At 38.5% G+C, this 18,759-nt stretch overlaps 2 protein-coding genes across 2 annotated transcripts in view; one reads left to right on the top strand and one right to left on the bottom strand.

Moving 5' to 3' along the window:
* The window catches only part of sesn1 (sestrin 1), a 58,164-nt gene extending 47,034 nt beyond the window's left edge, over positions 1–11,130 (bottom strand). Inside the window, exons 1-2 of the mRNA XM_014993922.2 lie at positions 11,046–11,130; positions 9,779–10,089 (exon numbers count right to left, since the gene is read on the bottom strand). Coding sequence (XP_014849408.1) covers positions 9,779–10,051 — 273 coding nt within the window. The 5' untranslated portion in view covers positions 10,052–10,089; positions 11,046–11,130. The remainder of the gene's footprint in view (positions 1–9,778; positions 10,090–11,045) is intronic.
* A 1,324-nt stretch (positions 11,131–12,454) lies between these two features.
* cep57l1 (centrosomal protein 57, like 1) lies at positions 12,455–16,740 on the top strand. The gene is made up of 10 exons (XM_014993924.2): positions 12,455–12,624; positions 13,375–13,540; positions 13,619–13,902; positions 14,053–14,166; positions 14,737–14,814; positions 15,220–15,309; positions 15,391–15,462; positions 15,546–15,793; positions 15,888–16,032; positions 16,300–16,740. Exons 1-10 carry the CDS (start codon positions 12,604–12,606, stop codon positions 16,501–16,503), a joined length of 1,422 nt encoding a protein of 473 aa, XP_014849410.2. The 5' UTR covers positions 12,455–12,603; the 3' UTR covers positions 16,504–16,740.
* Positions 16,741–18,759: the final 2,019 nt, after the last annotated feature.

The raw sequence follows: 18,759 nt of genomic DNA, 5'->3' as shown, positions 1-18,759 counted from the left end.
TGCTAAAAGATTGTGACAACTGATTTGCGACAGTCAGTTGTCACTTCACTGTAAATATGGCTGTCAAAAGTCAGTGCGGTTGTGAAATGGCCCCAAACAACTCCCAACATAAATGTGCCTGTCCAGATTTAGGCCAGACATGTCGGTTGACCTGCAGGAGTGTGTAAACACCACATGTCAATCACATACACAAACATAAAACTCTGAGTCAGCCGGTCTCCACCACGTACGCTCCAACTTAGGAGTAAAAGAGCCGGGGTCAGAGGTGAAGATCTGTGGGAATGCAGACGTCCTGCGGCGCTGGAACTGTCACCGCTCTGAGAAACTGGTCTGCAACATAAATAATCACACAGTGATCAGCCTGGGACAATACTCTCGAGGAGAGAGCACAATACACTCCACCCCAATGCGACCGGGCCTGAAACAATACCACGCAGGCTAAAACAACATCCCAGCCAGTTCTGAGCCGACTCTGGTGTTTGGGTAAGGCCCAAAGCAACAACTGCTCGGTGAGCAGCACCACACAATGACTGCAATGGGAAATGATCCATCAGGGGCTGACGCAGATCAATTCAAGCCTGAAATGTGTGAGGTCTTTCCAAGAGTTTATGGGGTTTATGAATCTTAATGCATCTGTGCATATTTTCAATTTTTGGAACATGTTTTTTTTTTTGCTACCAGTGAAGAATTTACAAACCAGTCTGATGGTACATTACTGACACGGTGGCACTGGGAAGAAAAGAAGCTCCACTAATTTATAGCTAAATAAACTGTCGACTTTAAATGTTGCGAATTTTTTTTTTGCCAGGTTTGCTTGCTGAATGACTTTAAATCTGAGAATTATCGCTATTAATCTATTTCGAGTTAAAGTACACCAGCTCTCAACATGGACCTCTCCATTTTAACACTTGTCTAGGAAAGAGCAAATGCTCACTAATATTTTTGTTTGTGTATTCCAGATGGCTAAGCATGATGTTGAGCCTCTGACTGAGGCCTGGACCGCAGCCACCAGGCTATTCATGCTTTGCGACCTGATCCACAGATGCCCTTTAAATCCTGCATGCTCACTGCTATAAATCTCTCAAGTAGTGTAAACACAGACACACACGTTTAAAACAGACCGTCCGGTACACAAATAAACACACAGGAAAAGTCACATCGCTTACTGGACAGACGCCCGGTGACCAGGGCGAGAGGAAAAAATTATAATCATGCAACGCATTGCATGCATTCAGCTCAGGTTATGGAAAATTCCCAGTTAAGCGCCAACTGGACAGAGAAGCTTGAAGTGGTGCAAAAAAACCGGTGTAGAGCGCCCTCCTGTGACGGAACAGCTGAACTAGGAATGCTGGGTGATGAAATCACTCAACAACCAATTACGCTTCCATGGCGTAAAAGGATCAGCATTAAAGTGGAGAATAAAAGGCAAGTATTGATTTTTTTTCTAAATGATAAATCCACTAGCCAATACCTCTCATAAATCATTTATGACCCCAATCAAATTTGTTCTGAACAGATGGCACTTAAGCTCATAGAAGGAAAGTGTCAGAGACTGATAGACTAATGCAAGTGAGGTTATATAAAGCAGCTTTTATATATTATGTCATTTTATTGGGGGGTTATTGATAAAGGTGTACATCCACATTTAGATAAATAAGTGGTGAAGCATCTCTGATGCAACAGACAACACTCATTAGATTTGTGACAGAAAGTCTACTCAAGGAGATACAAGCAAGATTTGTAAATGTTTAAAACAAATGCAAAAGATTAAAACAGCAGAGGCGAGTGTGGAAATATGGGTCCCTCAGTCACAACCAGAACAACATAGGAAATCCTCCCCATGACACCAGAGTCGAACTGCATTTTCACAGCTAAGTATTGTAAGTACATTATTGTAAAAATGACATCTTTCAGCCATTGGGAACAATATGAATGCACTCAAAATGGTGGTGGAACTCACTGATTTATATAAATGCATGCTGCTTTGCTCACTTCCATCAATGCACGCTGGCAGATCCTTCCATAAATCAAACAAACTAAACACTGGGTCAATTAAATAAACTGGGGCAGGTCCATGTCCACAATCCAACCTTAGTTTTAGTCCAATTGGTTGATTTTTATTTTAGTGTTCATATCCCTAAATATTTCCAGCATTTTATGGCATTAGAACCAGATTCTTCAAGGTACTTAGCAGAGATTATGGATCAACATAAAGTAGTTCCTAATGTTGCAAGAGAAATGCAGCCATTAAATATGTTTAAAGACCATGTACGGTAATCTGATTAAGCAGATTAAAAAAAAAAATGCTGTATTAATCTTATGACTAAAAATAATAATTTTCTTTTGAAACATATCTGCAATGGTTAAGATTCTTTAGTGTATTGAAGAATAATAGCACTGGGTCAGGCAGCTCTTTGTACTTATGGGGTGCTGGTAATTTTCCACTACAGATTACAAACTGGAATACAGTCCAAGACTGAGTTTGTCCCACCCCCACTCCTTTGCTTTTAATGCTTCCATTCATCTAAACCTAATCGCTCTAATAGTTCCAGATTAATAAAATAGAATTTTAAAAATGGGCACATTTATTAACGTGTCATAATGTCTCAATAACTGTTTGATAGCACTTTGATCCAACTGCATAGGCAAGAGCCCCACCTTCCAGTCAGTGCAGTTAGCTGCTGGTTGCACGCTCAAGACAAGAGACGAGGGGGGTGCAAGTGGGAAATGTGCAACTAGGTCACTGTCAATCCTGTTGCAACCATAAATACATGATTTTTTTTTAAAAGCATATTTCTTTCTTTTCTTTTTTTTTAAAGATAAAGCCATAATGTCCTGCTGAGAAACAAACATCAATTTTTCTACCCGTTTCTGTCAGTCAGCATCAACAGTTTTCATTTAACTGAATTATTTATTGTTTGTATTGATCTGTCACAGAAGGAGGGATGACTGGATGTTTGCTGTGAGCGTAAGTATGAAATAAACAGTCGTCATGGTACCAGCGGGATGAGGTGCAATGACGGGGTCTGCTGGCTGGCACTTGGCATGGTAGCTCTTGGGGTGGGGGTGCCGGCTGGCTCTCGATTATTTCTGGCTCTGCTATTCAAGAGCTGAAAGTGGGGGTGGAAAGAAAGGGAAGGAGATGGGAGTGGAAGGAAGTGTAGCAGAGAATGTGACGAAACAAACTGAATTAATAAGGGACACACACACAAAAAAGAAGATGTACACCAATCGGGTCACGTCCAGGACAACAACCTCTATTTTTCACGTGCGGTTAAAGGTTAAAGGTTAAAGATTACACGTGGAGCTCCACTGGGAAAGCGGCAGTAAAATCAGCTGAAAGGCCAACGCTGAAATCATTCAAATTATGAACATCCTAGACGGTACACAGACACAATGCCAGACAAATCTGACAACCACCCACCAAGCTCCAATCATCACTCTGTTCAACCTCCCTACCCGGCTGGCAGGCAGCAGAAAATCCGCAGCTTTATTCCTCTATCATGTCCTCCATGTCTTTAGAGCGCTTCACTGTAACGTCACTGTGCTAAAGGTCACTGCTGCTGCTGCTTTCTGCCCTGTTCTCACCATACAGTCTGTCTGTCCTGGGACATCCAGATACAGCAGTGCATGCATCATCTTCTTTTTCATTTTTACTACTTATTTAAGGCAAGGTGAAGTTGACTTATTTCTTGTCTCAGTTTCAATGTTCCAGCAAAACCAAAAGTCTGAATCAAAATAGAATCTATTGCAAAGTTATAATTTAATAGAATAATTGTGTTAAAAACGTATACATGCAGGGTAAAACTAACAAGTATACATATTGCATCAAAACATTTCCATGCAAGTCCAATAATTCAAATACTGAGATTGGAGACGAGTCTTGAGATTTGATTTACTGTGCAACTATGATCTCTAAAAATAAAAATGTACAGGACTGAACATGAAAAGTTAGTAAAAGTTGTGAATTTACACCTACCTATTATACAAACTAAATGTTTGAAAAGAGAAAAATATGTCACAAGAAACCATTTTTACACAAATACTGTTTTAACAGTGAAGCTCAGCTTAGACATGAATATATTTGTAGTGATTTTATTGTAGTGCTTAAAGTGGTTCAGATCCTGCTTCACCGGTTAACAGCCCATTGAACGAGGGTGTTTTACCTACACACTGTAGGTCTTCAGCACTTTTCCCCAATACTGTATTTTTATCTTTAAAAAGTAAACAGCAGCCCTGAAGGAGTGAAAAGAAACTGTTGGTCTGTCCAGACCAAAAAGATTGTGAAGGTGCAGATATTAAACTCATAATTTATGTATAATTACTAATTAAAAATACTAACATTTACATGTTTTGACTAAAACAGCTCTAATAATAAAAATACAAGACTCAAAATTAATAAACCTTCTTCTTTTTTCTTATAAATAATGTAGAGAAACAATGCTGAACCAACACGTGCCAAATCTTTAAAAAGATTTTCATTTACAGTCATAGATTTCAAGTGTGTATATTTATTTATACATTTAGATGTATTTTTTTCAGATTCCACTTCCGATTTCCATCTGCTTACCTCCTGCTTATTTTATAGACAAACAAAACTAATGTTTAGAACTCCACAGCCTAAAACGTGCAAACACAGTGAGCTTCCAATCCCCGTGTTCATCAGGTCAGAGTTCACGGTTAAAAATCGCTGCTGAACTCGCTGAAGCAGATATATGAAGGAATTCACACCAACCGGAACAAACAGTGCACAAGCAAAGTCAAAGGTAGAAACTTGGAATGTTTGCATTTGTGCTTAGCAGCAAGTCATAAAGAAAAACTAGGTTTTCCGTCACTGTCGGGGTAAACAAGCGCTTAAACTGTTCTCTAAACAAATGATGCGCTTTACGAGTGGACTCTGATCCTGCCTTCGCAGAAAAGCCATTCTGCATCTGCCCGCACTCCTGTCTGTCAAGTCAGGTTTATTTGTGCAGCCTCAAAACAGATATAACATCGACTGTTCCAGAAATCAAAGTGCAGGAAATCAAACTAATCCACATCTAATCGAACCTTATGCAACAGAGTCAAAGAATCCAGTCGGCTGTAAGCTACCAAACAACACTAACGCTAAAGGTTGTCAACCGGGTGCTCGAAGAGCGGGAACATGAAGAGTGCTCAATCATACATATTTCAGTCCTAACACCCAAGTTCAAAGGCAGGGCATGCCCTTTAAATCACTTATGACAGATGCCTCGTTTTTCATCTTCCATAAATAAGTCAGACATTTAAAAAATATTTTTTTAAAAAGTCATCCGTATGTGATGTAAGCTCAGAGAGCCTGGAGGTTCACATGTGTTCTGGGCTATTCTGGGAAGAGGTCAAATTCAGCCGACCAATTCACTTTATTTATTGCTGGGACTTGCTTAGTCATTATTAATAACTTCAATTAGTCGAATATGTTTTTCTTATGTGTTGATAAGAATGCGTGAGGTTGAGAGTTTTAGTCTTGAAAAACAAACTCAAAACTCCGCATTTGCACACTACACTGAAAGTGAAGTTATGTTAAAGTTACTGAAAACAAAATCTAAATTATGTAAATGTACCTTATTTTCCCATATAGGTATCCCAAAAACTCTTGATGTATTTCTAGCTTTTTGTCATCGCAAATATCTCTTTTGTGCCCTAACAAAAAGCACTGAGATGTAACTCTACACCTTTGGTTCATCTTATTTACACAAACTGAATGTGCAAATCAGCCCCACCTCTATCTAGTCTTCAACTCTGCACAGCACTCAAAACTCTTCAGCCTGAAAAGGTTAGAAAACAGCTGACGATGTGCTGTGATGCCAATCTGTCCTCTTGAAAAGCTTCACTTTCAGGTTCACGATGTTTCCCTGCAACAATTGGTTCTAGGATCTAACTGGGTGCTGTTATGCTAAGTAAGTACAGATAATAAGAAAAAGGATTAGGGTAAAGAATGACCCCAGAAAGAGAGTCTCAAAGTACTACTTATGACCCCAAGCTAATATTTTCACTGGCGGATTTACTCCTTCTGGCTCCATGTGCAGCCAAAACTTAAAGTCTGTCATGGAAAGTCTAGTACAGTTCACGTTACCAGAAAATATGCACCAAACACGAGTCTGAACTGGGATTACTAACACAAGAAATTAAAGCAAATGTTTAGTATGATCCTTTCGAAAAGCTCCATGTCATCGGTTTACAGTAATATCATGTAGTACCCCAACTGAGCTCTGTTTTTGTGGGCAAATTTATACCCAAAGTATTTGTTTTTTAACCTCTGTATGATATGAAAACTGAATAGCAGTAAAGAATGGTCCAGAAAACTTCCGTGGCTCCTGAAAAAAATTATATGGGAAAAGAAATATGTGGCAAAATACTTTCTTAACTCCATCTGCCAATTTTCCTGATCTCCTTATTCCTGAAATGTCGATGTGGAAAAGAGTTTGGGAATTAGAAAAATGCAAGGAAACAGGATGGATTTTGGAAGGCATCTCTTACTTTAAGTACAGGCGAATTGGTAGACACACCATCACATACGCTCCCGTATGAACCCGATGAGTTAGGCTCAGTAAAGAGCCTGACACTAACAGCATCTCTTTGCGCTCACCATACTTGTTAAACTGCACTGATAAGCAATTTTGACCCTTGTTCCTTTCAGCAGACCCTCACACTTCGGCAGTTTATGGAGAACCTGACCCCTTGTTAAACACACAACAACCCTATTTCTGAATCTGACCCTGTGAACCCTGACCTCTGTTACTCAGCAACATTACAGCAACACAGCATTTCAAACTTTAAAGCCTCCAGAGCCAATGCAATGAAGCAGTTGTACTATAATGTATTTTAGATATAAATAAATAATACTTACTTTTTCAATATTTTTAATGAAAATGACATGTGAGAAGCATGCCATGCCCCTAAAACAACAATCTGCTTTCAGAAGTTGCATAATTCTTAAACAGACTTCAACTGTTTGCAATTTATTTTCATTATAAATAAATGTGTTCTGTGAAAGCTTCGTGGGTTTGGTAGAGAACATTAGTTGCAAAAATATACATGTACCGTCTTGTGTTTACTACCTCATGTTCTTACTGCAACCTTGCAATTTCCACGATGTTAAATCTCTCAAAATGAGCCTTTTCTTAGATGTTTTTCCACCTCCACTAATGTAAAAAGACATTAGCTTTTTCCACAGTTGATAGAACACATTAAGGAGCGAGAAATAGCAGAAAATTGCTTGAAGCCTAAGTTTTATGAGCTAAGTACATTACTCTCACCTAGCAGGGGGCCTTCCTGTGCTAGAGGACATCAAGGAAAAGCCTTTTTTTTTTTCCTTTTGATTTTGTCTTCAATATAGGATCTGCTGGAATTTGAGTCACTTATAATTCATTAAAGTGTGAGAACGGTGCATGGTTTGTGTGTACGTGGAAAAGGTATTAATGCATGAAAATCACAGCAACACTGAGATGTATTTCCACTACGCTCATAAATGCACTCTTTGGCAAGCGTCGTGCAAACGCAGCTTAGCATAATTCAAAAATACCAGACGGCATGTACTGTGGCGCACCGCTAAAACCCTCAAAGCAGCTTTCTCCCCATCTTTCAGCTCTCTGCCCCTCTCCTCCGTCTTCAGAAAACACTTCCGCGTAAACAGGAATCCTGCCACAGTCGAACGGCCTATTTCCTATGAAAAACAAACATGCCCCGGCCACCTAAAGGTAGGGTTTGTTTGCTGCTGGAGGACTCATTCATTAGAACAGAATGAAACAAACTTAACCCGGGATTCAGAATAAAAAATAAATAAATGATTTCAATTAAAACCTTTAATTGTAGAGCTTCTAGGGATCAGAAGACAGCTGAACTCAAGGATGTGACACAAACAATATCTCTTTCAGCAATGGTCAAAAAAAGAAAACCCACTCATGGCCATTTTGCATGGCTATGACATTTTTGTAATTTGATACAGTCCTAAGCATTTGGTGCTTTCCATTTAACCTGGCGCACCAGCAGGTCTGTAACACTGACACACGAGGAATGTTCTTCGTAGAAACTTTGTTTTAAAAGAGGAATGCAGTTTAAGCAAATAGTATCAAAAGTGACAGATTGGAGAATTACAAGCAAAAAGTAACCAGTCAAATTAGTCAGTGAAAAATTGCTCCCTGTGTGAACTCTTACTGCAGCATAAGCCAGTAAGTACAAGGCAAGGCATGTGTATAGCGCCATTCATACAAAGATTTAGAAAAAAAATCCTTTGCAACACAAAGGGTCACATAAAACCAAAAAAGATAAGACATAATCGCATCAAACAAAACATTAAAATGATAACAATCAAATCACCAAGTAAGACTAAAATATGATACAGACAATAAAGAAATCTTTTACTTCTACGGTTAAGTTGCTGTAAACAGTAACGAACACTAACTGGTCTGAACATTTTTGTTTTGCCTGCAAACACGCAGCATGAAGCCAAGCAAGTTGAATTCACACATGAATGCGAACTTGCAAGAATGCAGCAGCTTTACAAAGTAAGACTACATCCGCTGTGTGACAATAAAAGCAAAATACAAGAAGTAAGATACAAAAAAAAGATCATTTTGGGAGATGTGCTGATAAATGATATTTTAGTGAATATAATTCTCTTTACAGATTCAGTTTAATGACTTTTACTGGTAGAAAATCCTACATAGACTTATGCATACAATTTGTGGCACACCATCAGTTCTGTCTAAGTTCACCCAAAACGAGACTTAGTTCTGAGTTCAGTTCAAACAGCCTAAAACTATGTTTAATATGTTATAATCCCATGTTGAATTAGCCTACAGATTATGATATCAGTGTTTACAAGCTGGTCTTCAGTTTCTATTCATCTGTGCAATGTGTTTTTATTCTCTAATATGGGTAATTTTTCCATATCACTGCCCTCATTAACATATTTAATTATAAAAATCTGAACATAAAATAAAGTTCCAACTAAACACAAAACGGAAAAGTTTATATTTTTAACTGTGACAATTTTAAATGCGCTAACACAAAGCTTCTGATTAAATCCAGATTAAATCACATTTGAGGGTAAATATTGTGTCTCCTAAAACAGCAAAACTGTTTCTAAGTTTACACTTGTCATTCACTCTTGACTAAAGTGCTGTCATTTCAATCAAGAGTGACACTTCAAGTGTTTTATGTAAAACAGGCGAGTTTGAAGCAATCAAAACATTTTAACTCGTGAATGTGGTCTTTTGTACCCGGCCATGGACAAACTCTGCCACTGTATGCAATGTATGCAAACCACCTCAAATGTTGGCACTGTCAGCACCTTCTTTTGTTACACTTTTGCTCTCCAAGTCAATATAGCTATTTAATTTTCTTTTTACAAAACTACATTAAACAAAATACTACATACTAAACCTAGAGCAAGTAGTATTTATTTTCTTTCCAGGCAAAGATCATTGACTGGAGTAGTTTTTTTTTTTTTTCTTCTTTTTTTTCTGGTGTTGTGGTTTGTTTAATTTAAATTGTGGATATGCTCTGGTGCACCAAAATACTCACCTCTTGAGAAGATTAGAGAATAAGAGGAAAACGGTGCTTTGTAGTGCTACTGAAAACATCGACAAATCTCACAAAAACATACTGTAGTCTTGCAGAGTGTTGAGTAAACCACAATGTTTGCAATGCTTATTAAGAGGTGAGGAAAGGAGGATGACAGGTGGCAGCAGCAGCAACAGTAAAGCAAACACTGCACAATAATAAAAAAGCTCATCAGGCTCGTCATATCTCTTACCTGGATGTCTCGCAGGAGCTGAGTGCAGCGCCCTCTGACATCTTCAAACGGGCACCGTCTGGAGAGCATGAGAAGGTGAACCAGGATGTCGTTCAGGTCGCTGTTGGGAGAGCTTCCTAGGGCAGGGGTTGCGGCCTTTTTGGGTTCGATAGCTTCCACTTTCCTCATGACCTCCTGGCAGATGAACTCCATCGCTTCAGCTCTGGAGGAGGCATCCCGGCTGCTCAGCCCATCCCATCTCCCCAAAGACTCCTGATGCTGCATCTCCATCATTTAATATAGGACTACTGCTTTTGCTGCCTTACAACGGGCTGAAAAAAAAGATATTAGACGTGTTTATATTTATTTGTTTGTTAATTATTAGTATCAATAATATAACATTTGATTAGTTCTATTTCTCAGTGTAAGCATGAATAAAAAAATAAATCAATCAAAGTAAAATATGTTAGTTGGTTCATTGGTCTGACTATCTAGGGATAGGCAGTGCTCCATTACCTTTCACAACATTAACATGTTTTGTGACTGGAAATATTTTAAATCAGCCAAATTTGTATTTACAGTAAGTAAGGGGAAGGATAGAAGCCGTCTATTTAGCTAGCTGATTGGCAGTGTCCAGCAACAGGTCAGTGAGGGGCAGCACTGTGCACTGTGGCAACTTATTACTTCAAACAGTAGGAGCAGCGTATGGGAACCCTTAGTGTACTTAGTATATACATGCCCAAACATGCGAAACATTTTTTGTTCAGTGTTAGTATTTCACGGTCCTTCAAGTTAACATAAAGTGAGACTCTCTTACTGGCCTGAACCTAATTAATGAAGCATCATAAAATAATTTATTAGATGTTTATCACCATTTGGTCCATAATAAAAAATCTCGGTCAAAATTCTTCAACGGGCTGTTTTAGACGAAGAAGATTACACAACAAAAACATAACAGGAATTATACCTGTCTGCATAATAACAAAGACCATCATCAATCATGTTGCAAATCTTTCATCAGTGCTGCATTTTAATTTAAACAGATAATTTAAAATCATAATTTATACAAAACTATGCATTTCATCCCAATATTTTTTTCTCATTTTCGCGTATTATTCGGGTCCATTTAGTCTGTCTGGGTGTCTGCCATTCATGTCAGTGTTTTCAAGCTGACCGTTAACAAAAACAACCAGTAAAGTACAACAAAAACTGCGGTGAGGTAAAATACCCCATGTACTAAACCGTCACCGGGAGTCAAAAAGAAATAGTGTCAGTAACAAATACTCACTTTGTACACATTCTTCGGTGCAGCTTTACCGCTACTTTACGCCTTGCCTGTCAGCACTGACCAGACTCCCAGGGCAGAAACGATAAGAGGTAGCAACTTGAAGGGGAGGGACGCCTGGGCTGGAAATTTGACAGGCGGAAGATTTCAACCAATCAGCGCACGTGTACACCATTCTAGGGCGTTATCTTTAGGATCCTAGAAAGTGATTGGTTAGTGTGAAATCACTTTGACAGTTGGTAAAGGGTGTACGGGAGTTGAAGTTTCTTTTTTGTTGCCTCTATTGGCTGGGTCCTTTTATAAACTACATATCCCATCATGCATTTTGCTAAGAACAGTTACCACCATAGACACCATCCCCCTTGTCACTTGTTTATCAAAAATTACAGGCAGCAAAAAAAAACAGAGGGGAGAGGAAAGAAAGGTGGGAATGTTGTACATTTCCTCTCAAGTTGTTTTCTGTTTAACCTCAATGATATTTAATAGCGTGTCTACAAAAAGTCATCCATAGATAGAGATAACTTAAAGTAGTCTGTTTGACATTAAGATTGTATGATAATAATTTGTAGATACAATACTTGTACGTTGCCGAACGAGCTCTTTTCTGCAATTCACGCTATTTAAATATCCTTTTGCTGTGTTGACAGCTTATTATTACTTTGGATGTTAAATTTATTATCCAAAGACTCAAAAAGCTTAAGTGTAGGAAAATCCACACGAATTTCTCTATGCATCTCATTTAACCATTAGTTGAATATAAAAAGCTAATTATATCACAATTAAGGCCACTGCAGTGGTTTAGTTAATAGTAATTGTATTTGATATAAAACTATATCATTTGGTGTCTTACACTTTTGTTAATATTTTTTAAGCAAATGTGTTCTTAATTATTCTTTCTAGAGCTCATTACACATCTGGGTATGATGATAAAAGTATGTGTCGACTTTGTATTGTCTATACCCTTTGAAATATAACCTAAACTGTTAATATTATATTAATATTATCCGTGAAGATTATTTTAAGTCTTGCTGCAGATTCTCACCTGGATCTGGCTGTCATTCTAACATATGAATATGTTTTGATCAAATTTCAGTGCTTCATAATATATTACAACCTCTTGGCAGATTTTCCTCCACGATTGCTATGTTTTTAGTTCCATTCATTTTTCATAAACTCTGACCTGTTAAAATGTTTTGGCTGGACAAAAGCATACCCACAGCATGTGTCTCCATGGAAAGACTTTGCTTTGGATTATGCTTTTAGGAACCAGTTATCGTGATTATTTATTTATTTGCTTGTTTAGAGTTGTGTAAAACATTTATTACTTTTAAAAAACCGTCTTGTGGGTGTGTGCCCGAAAGATCTAGTATGTCTAGAATAGTCCACGAAATAGGAACCATAGCGAGCGGAACAACTTAATGGAGGGAAATTTAAAAAGGGCGGACCGCTCGTCTGTTGTCTGTTGTTGACAACTAGTGAAAGAAAGACGTCAACTTTGAGTGAGAAAGCAGAGTGTTACTTGTATATAACTATCTAAGAAATTTGCTTTCATTGTTACAAAATGGAAACACATCACGACGAGGTAACGTTACAAAATAACCGTTAGGCGTAAATGTGGTTAGCTAGCGTTAGCTTGAATTTGTTTACTCTTAGAAAATATCGTCAGCTCTTTGTGTTTTGGGTCATTTATCTCGATCGCTCCTTAGTTTAAACAGTTCTGGTATGTGCTTTGTAAGAGGTTTCTTTAGTGAGCTTATAAATATGTTTGCTTGCAAACGGAAGCAGACAATTTTTACGTAGTTTAAAACAGACATATGAGACATTTACATTTTTTCTTACATTTGGTTAGAAGGTTAAAAAAAATTGTTTCTTGTTTTTGTGGTGTCCCTGAGGTTGAATAACCTATTTACGAAAGACCACAATATGTAAAGAGTTCAGCTTTTGATCGATGAAATATAATGTCCCTTCAGCGCTTAGCCATATTATCGCAGTAAAATGTTGATGAAATGGATAAAATTTCTACTGACTGAACTGAAGAGTCAAATCTTAAGCTTCTTTTTATTTTCTAAAGCTGGGAGTTGTTTAAAGTAAGTGGTCTACAGCATCAAATGTGGCAGCAAGTAAATGTTTCTTTGCATCAAATCGATGCAAAAACTTTCACCAAATAATCCTGTACTAGTGCAAAGTACATTATGACAAAGAGATGGCACGAGGATCTCCTGTCCTCAATTTGCTGTGAAAATATTTTGGATAATCTTTTGTTTTATCTTATGGACCACAAAATATGGTTCTGCCTTTTATAGTCTCTAAGTGAAGACCCTGTTGTGTTCAGATTTTAGACACACCTTCCAAAAACAGTTACATTGGGAGCTACTACCGGCCTCCAGACAGGATTTCATTAGTACCAAAACATCTGGAGTCTCCTCCTGTTTCACCTCTCAACATGGACCAGACCACCAGCAGTCTGTCTTGGACCACACATAGTATAGACAACAAAGGTATGGCACAACTTTTTGTCTTAAACTACACGACAGTTTTCTTTTGCTCGACTGTTTTTCTTTAATTACCTCTCTCAGGCGTTGCAGACGCACTGAGGACCCTCCAGGAAAAAATCAGGAGGCTGGAACTGGAGCGGAGACAAGCGGAGAGTAGTTACACTCATTTCTTTCAGGATGCTCGTAAGCGTCAGCAGGACTTCACATCACAGAGTCGGACTGAAGCCACCCTGCCTGGGACAGTGGTGGACCAGAAGCTGCAGTCTGCAGAAGCTCGCTGCAAAGTTCTTGAGAAGCAGCTGGAATACATGAAGAAAATGGTCGCAAATGTCAAGAAGGAGAGAAACGTTCTGATGGAAAATGAGGTAAAATGGTAACCATCCAAAAGACCAGACTTGTAAAAACAGCTTGATGACTGAAAATATATTCAAGGTTCATTTCTAGGAAACTTTGATATGTAGTGATATGATTTCATTTTTGGTATTCTTGTTTGTTTGGGGGGGGGTTCACTCTAGGCTTCACTGCAGAAGCAACAGCTGAACAGCCCAAACAACCAATATCAGCAGGAGAAGCTGGAGAAACTCGAATTGGAGTATCTCAAATTAAGTAAAACCCAAACACTCGCAGAGGTAAAATATTTTCTATTTTATGATAAAGACAACTCTGTCCGGCTCTGTACTTCTTAGTTTTCTATCAGCTACTAACACTGATTCTTTTCTGACACCACTCAGATGTAATGATTCTGAGCCACTACATTAGCTAAAGCGGCCCAATATGTGGGGTCATGAACAATTACAAATGGAACAATCAAGCAGTCGCGTCATAAATGCAAATTTTCTGAAATCTGTAGATCGGATATCGAAAAATGTTAATGTTTTTTCCATATTCATTGTATGAAAACTAAGAATTCCTACTATTTCCTCTCTTTAATCGCCTCGACCTGGAGCATGTACTTTCTTTTTAATTGCTAAAAATTAGATAATTTAGGGAAATGTCTGTTGACGCACAAATTATTCCGTTGATTTCTAAACTATTTTGTCTAAGCTCATATTACACACTATACTCTATTAGGTCAAAGTACTCCAAACATGTTGCAGCATGTAATACTAAAATACTCTTAATCTTAAATTGTCACTTGAAGATAAAAATCATTAAAGGCTGAGCTTAAGTTATTGTCACGATTGTGTGTTTACTTTCAGATGAAGCTTTCCATCCTGGAGCAGAAGCTGCTGAATGAAGAGCATGAACGTAAACTTGTGCAGGAGAAAGCAGATGAGGTCAGTCAGCCTCTTCAGATAAACCTTATTGAGGCGATTTTCAGATTCCGTTTCTCCACAGTCAGTAGACTTTTTTCGTGCATGGGTTCTGTACTTGCTCGGTTTTGCAATGTTTAAGGACAAACTGAACTGTGCCTGCGAGGATTCTGGCTAACATCAGTTTCTGAATCACCTTAAATGGATTCATCTTCAGAATGGAGAAAAAAATATGGGACTGTTGTGAAATGATCCTTCTAAATATCCGGAAAGTCTTTCAGAGTTGAGCTCAAGTGGCCATTAGAGGAATTGAGTTTTCCTGTACTTGTGTGTTGACTTCATTCTTAGTTTAAATATGATGTTGAACAACAGCTGGCAAGTCTCCGATGTATTTTTTTGTTTTAATAATTTATGTTTTTCACGCCACAGCTGCAGAGGGAGTTGGATATAAACCTTCGTTTGTCTGTTCCACCTACTGAAGAAACGAGGCCCAAGAAGAAAACCAAAAAGGCAAACAAGGTGTAATAAACTGCTGGTGCGCGCATTATCTGAAAGATTTATATACATCACAGTGCTAAACAATCTGACTTCTTTTTCAAGAAAACCCTGAAACGGAATGAGCTGGCAGCAAACAGCCTGGGGCACAAAAAGATGCCTTTTGTTATAGGAACAGTAAGTCACCTCATGTTGTGCACAGATCATCTTCTTTCATGACTTACTCAGTCTTAACTTCTGCTTGCTGTTACCCGTCATAGTCGACAAGCCCGAGCCATTCAGTGCACGCCAACGTTCAGAGCATCCTCCACATGATGAAGCACCACCAGCCTCAGCTGTGTGAGCGAGTGAGCGCCCTGAAGACGTGTGGATGCAGCGTCAAGAAAAACCTTCACACAGACTTCTCTGATAGCGTCCCAAAGCCTGGCAGTCCACCTGCAGATCAGTCACTGACTTTACTGTCCGACCTGCTGCTGGCCCTGCAGGATGAGCTCGGACAGATGAGCTTGTGAGTAATTATTTTATTTTGTGTGTGTGTGTGTGTTTTTTTTTTTTGTTTTTTATTTATTTATTTATTTTCTTTTTGCAAATGTTTTTGTCAGTGACTATCAGGAATTGGAGCGTCAGATGGAAGCAACCCGAGAACCGGAGCAGCGTGAGAACCTGCAGAAAGAACTGGAAAGACTCACTACCAAGATGGAGGAGAAGGGAGCCCAGATCACCAAACTCCGCAAACATCAGCAGATGGTACTTGACTTAAAAAGTTCAGATCATCATGGCAGATTTGCTCTTAATTCAATTAATTGGTTATTTATTAAGAAACCAACTTCTGCATCATATTTTCATAATTTGTGCAACACGATAAATACTTATTTTCTAATCAAATATTCAGAATGTTTCAAAAACCTTCCCAAAAGAAAATCTAGAAGTATTAAGTTTTGAAATGTAAAGTTATCTTGAATCCTGGAAATAAGTTTATTATTCTTTTTTGTTGTTGTTGTTGTTTTTTTGCAGGTTCATAAGTTGTCCCGGCAACGTTCGGAGGAACCGTCGGTCAGGAAGACGCCTGGGATCAAGCTGCCTGTTCCCTCACCTGTTCAAGACAAACGGAGAGCGGGAAGAAAAGGCGTTGCGGGTCAAAACAACCTGCAGCTCCTCAGAGAGACCCAGAAGTTCAGAAACGGCCTAAAGCAAGACGACCTGTCCTGGGAAACATGAGTCTCTTTCTTTGTCCTGCTTTTGATACTTCAGCTTAGTGGAAGACGAAGATTTCTTCTTGTTCCTGTCACAGACTTTTATCGGTATAGAAGATGCTTTACGCCGGACTCAATGGATTATTATGACACCAACAATAGTCTGCAGTTCTGAACGTCTCTCACCTCAAATAGAAATGAGTTAGATTATGTTTTAATGATCACTATATTTTAATAAAGCTTATTCGTGAATAGCTTGTAATGATTTGTTCGTATTTTAAATGCACACGTTGACTTTTTTTTTTTTTTCAGAACTTCATAGCAGGCACCACTAGATGGCAGTCCTGCAGGACAAATTTGAAGATTTTTTTTCTTTTTTCCACTGTGAAATCATGCAGTTGCATGATTTAATATAGAATTTGTTCTGTGCAGATTTTGATTCAGTAGTTATTTTTATTTATCAGTGAAAAGCTTTAAAATATTTTGATAATCAGGAAACTGTGACCATAGTTTTTGTTAACTTAAGCAGGAAGAATTGGTTTTTAACCTCAGTCTTTTTTTTTTACTTTGAATGTGAAAAAGCCATCAGCTCCTGGCTTGATGCTGGCCACATGATTATTTTTTTCTCTCACATTTCCAACAGCTTTACATTCATCTAGGCTGGTCAGTCGCCATTTATGGGCTGAAGAACAACATGTCCAACTCCCTCATAACATTTCCAGATTTATCTCCCTTGTTTAATGTGTCATCAGGTTTCCACTTTGACCCTGCTGTTACAGTACAGCAAGGAAAGAAAAAGGCCCAGGGATTTCTGCTTGTTGTGCAACAGCTGACATTTACTGGTCCTGGTATTCTTGGCTTGATCAGGAGTCGATTGCATGACCAACAGAGACTGAACGTAATCCATTGTTTTTCTATATTAGATTACAGAGCGTGGCTGGAGACGACAATCAGGTTAGTGGAGTCGAGATCCCTCATTGCCCCTCGTATGTAGCGTCCATTCCTCTCCTGACCACGCAACTTTGATACCTTGTGACTGAACTTCCAAGTTTTTGTCTGAATGGCAGCGGTGTGTCTTGACAAAACAAAAATCCACAGCATTTTTGGTGAAAGTATTTTTTCAGTGCGGACAGGAGCAAAATGATAACTCAAGGGATCTTTTTTTGAATAAAGTGGAAACATCTGTCCACAGTTTAATTCTTTAAGATAGAATTTCCTTGAGAGAAAAGCTTACTGGAGATGTCCTTGAGAGAGGAACGAGAGATCTACTGAGGACCAAACATAAACTCACAATTCCTTTAAGAGACACATGAAGAACAAGAGTATCAGCATAACTAAAGGAAAACAGGCTGGAGGACAAGAAGTTCAACAAACAGGTAAGATGCCGCACACATATCCTCTCTACTGTTTCCATCAGTACAGAGCAGAACATTGCCGGGTCACAGAAAGTGTCCTATTTGGAGGTGCTTACATTTTTTTTTTTTTTAAACAACTGGTTTTTGTGGATTTTAAAGTTTTCTATCTAGTTTGAGGGTGGTAAGCTTTGCACTTTTTAGCTTTTCAAAGCCCGTTTATTGTGAGCAGATAATGGTATCACTGTACAGATGACCTGAAGGTAGATTAATGGCTAAAAGCCAATGAAACCCCTAAATTCAGGAGGGTGGGGGGCTTATTATAAGGCATAGAGAGGATTTTTAATAAAACATTGTTTTGACCACGTTAAACTTGGAGAGGGTCACTGACGTCAAGTAGTCATTAGCATCGTCTACAGGGATAAGTTACAAAATAAGCCGGCTTTCCAATGTGCCAACTATATTAATGGAAGGTTTAGTGGAAGGAAAAAGTGCAGAAGAAAAAAGGTACAATCGCAACAACTGTAACTGGGGAAGTTCTTTAAGCTCATTCAACAATATATGGGAGAAGATTTATGAGGTTCGGTCTGCAGATGCAGTTCTTCCACAGACAGTGCACAGCTAAGACAACAGATTAACTGGGTAATGTCACTCCTATACCGCAGAAAATGTCAGAATGGTTTTTATTTCATCATCTGAGGTTAATCTACTGATTTATTAAGTAAAGAATCACATGGGCCATACTGAAAAAGTTTAGAACATTTCATAATGGAGGGGGGGGAGAGGCATATTTCTTTTGGTAAAAAGTTCCTGATTCCCAAGATTTTTTTTAATACAAATATTAATATTTTGTAGCAGCAGTTCAAAGAACCAATATGCAGTCAAACAGTGTTGAAAGTGTGATGGTCCGGGGTTGTTTTGCTGCATCA

Source organism: Poecilia mexicana, unplaced genomic scaffold (genome assembly GCF_051168715.1).
Source record: "Poecilia mexicana isolate PSO_F unplaced genomic scaffold, ASM5116871v1 scaffold_21, whole genome shotgun sequence".
Classification (NCBI taxonomy): Eukaryota; Metazoa; Chordata; class Actinopteri; order Cyprinodontiformes; family Poeciliidae; genus Poecilia; species Poecilia mexicana.
Note: the sequence above shows the minus strand (reverse complement) of the source record. Positions and strands in the feature narration are given on the sequence as shown.